The sequence below is a fragment of the Chinchilla lanigera genome, unplaced genomic scaffold (assembly GCF_000276665.1).
Source record: "Chinchilla lanigera isolate Chin_1 unplaced genomic scaffold, ChiLan1.0 scaffold00169, whole genome shotgun sequence".
Classification (NCBI taxonomy): domain Eukaryota; kingdom Metazoa; phylum Chordata; class Mammalia; order Rodentia; family Chinchillidae; genus Chinchilla; species Chinchilla lanigera.
This window is the reverse complement of record NW_004955570.1, coordinates 308,706-310,164: the sequence shown is the minus strand read 5'-3', so window position 1 is coordinate 310,164 and position 1,459 is coordinate 308,706. Positions and strand designations below refer to the sequence as shown.

At 53.3% G+C, this 1,459-nt stretch overlaps 1 protein-coding gene across 1 annotated transcript in view; it reads left to right on the top strand.

Annotated features, from left to right (window-relative positions):
• The first annotated feature begins 222 nt into the window (after positions 1–222).
• Positions 223–1,459, top strand: part of LOC102022437 — a 14,140-nt gene continuing 12,903 nt past the window's right edge. The window contains exons 1-2 of the mRNA XM_013509380.1: positions 223–429; positions 832–968. Coding sequence (XP_013364834.1) covers positions 292–429; positions 832–968 — 275 coding nt within the window. The 5' untranslated portion in view covers positions 223–291. The remainder of the gene's footprint in view (positions 430–831; positions 969–1,459) is intronic.

The following is a 1,459-nucleotide window of genomic DNA, read 5'->3' as shown; positions in this document are numbered from 1 at the left end:
TTGAACACGACACACACACTGAGGAGGTCTGGACGTGTCCCTCCATCTCCACGTCCCCTTTACCTATCTCTACCTTGCACAATCCTGACCAGCAGAGAATGGAAGATATTGTGTCATGTGTTTCTGAAGGAGTGACTGGCAATGGACTCACCTTTCCTGCATTTAGCAAAAGATGGATCTGCCCAGACAGGGACAGGCAGGCTGTAGACTATAAATAGCTCCCCTGGTAGGCCCCCTTTGGGCTTCTTTATCTCTTCCAATACTTGCCAGCACAACAGCTGCTCTGAAGCCATGGCCCTGGGTCTCCTGCTGCTGGGCCTCACTCTGTTGGGAACCTTGAATATCCAGGCTCAAGGCTCTGTTCCATCCATGATGCAAGTTCCACCTCTGAACAAGTTCCCACTGCAGCCAGACTTCCAGGAACAGCAGGTAGGATTCAGGAAGACAGCTGCAGGGAGGGATTGGGGCCTGGGACAGTGGCAATAGGGTGGGAGCAGAAATGAATTCAGCGGCAGTGTGGGGTTGCAGGACTCATGGAGTCCACTCCTGGTCCATGTGAGGTACAGACGTCTTCAGTTCCTCTGCACAGACAGGAAGTTCCAAGGGAACGTCCAAGCAGCTGCTCAGTGCCACCCCATCCCTGGTAACTGAGACCTAACTCTTCAGGCAGGGTCCCTTGTGGCTCTGGAAGAACAGAGCTACATCTGGCTTCTCAGAACACCTTTCCCAGGACCTGCTAACCCAGGACTGCTGAAAGGCCACAGCAGGGACAGAGTGGGAGGGGTGGCTCTGGGGCTACCCCTGGGTCTGCCTGTCATCAGATCCTTGCAGTTCCAGGGGAAGTGGTTCGCCATCGGCTTGGCACAGAACATATTCAGGAGCAAATGTCTAAGCCAACCAGCCATGCACATGGCCACCTTTGTGCTGAAAAATGATCACACCTTCAACGCCACCTACACCCGGGTCAGGTAAAGCTGCCAAATCCAGGGGCTCTGAGAGGCAGACTGATGTCACAAACGAGGGGTTAACAAAATGAGGGAAGCTGTCTTTCATCTGACTGCTCGGCACCGAATCACCTTCCTCCCATCACCACTCCTTGCTCCTCCCTCTCCTGCTTCCCTATTTTTCTGCTTCTATTGCTCCCTCCTTCTCTTCTTCCCACTCTTCTTCACTCGATTCCATCAATGTGCATTACTGAACAGAGTCAGGAGAAAAGAAGAAGAGGGGAGGGTGCCCCAGAGGGGAAGGAGGGACACTGCACCCAGGAAGGGACCCCACCCAGCGCTTCCATCTAGGGCTCATAGTGAAGTGACCTTGAAGGAGCCAGCCTGCCTGTAATCCTAGCAGGCTCAGCTCCAAAGGCTGAGGAAGGAGAATCACAGAGCTGGGTAACTGTAGGAACCAGGTCTCAAAGTAATAGCAAAAATCAAGCTATGGATGTGGCTCAGTCCCATGTCTA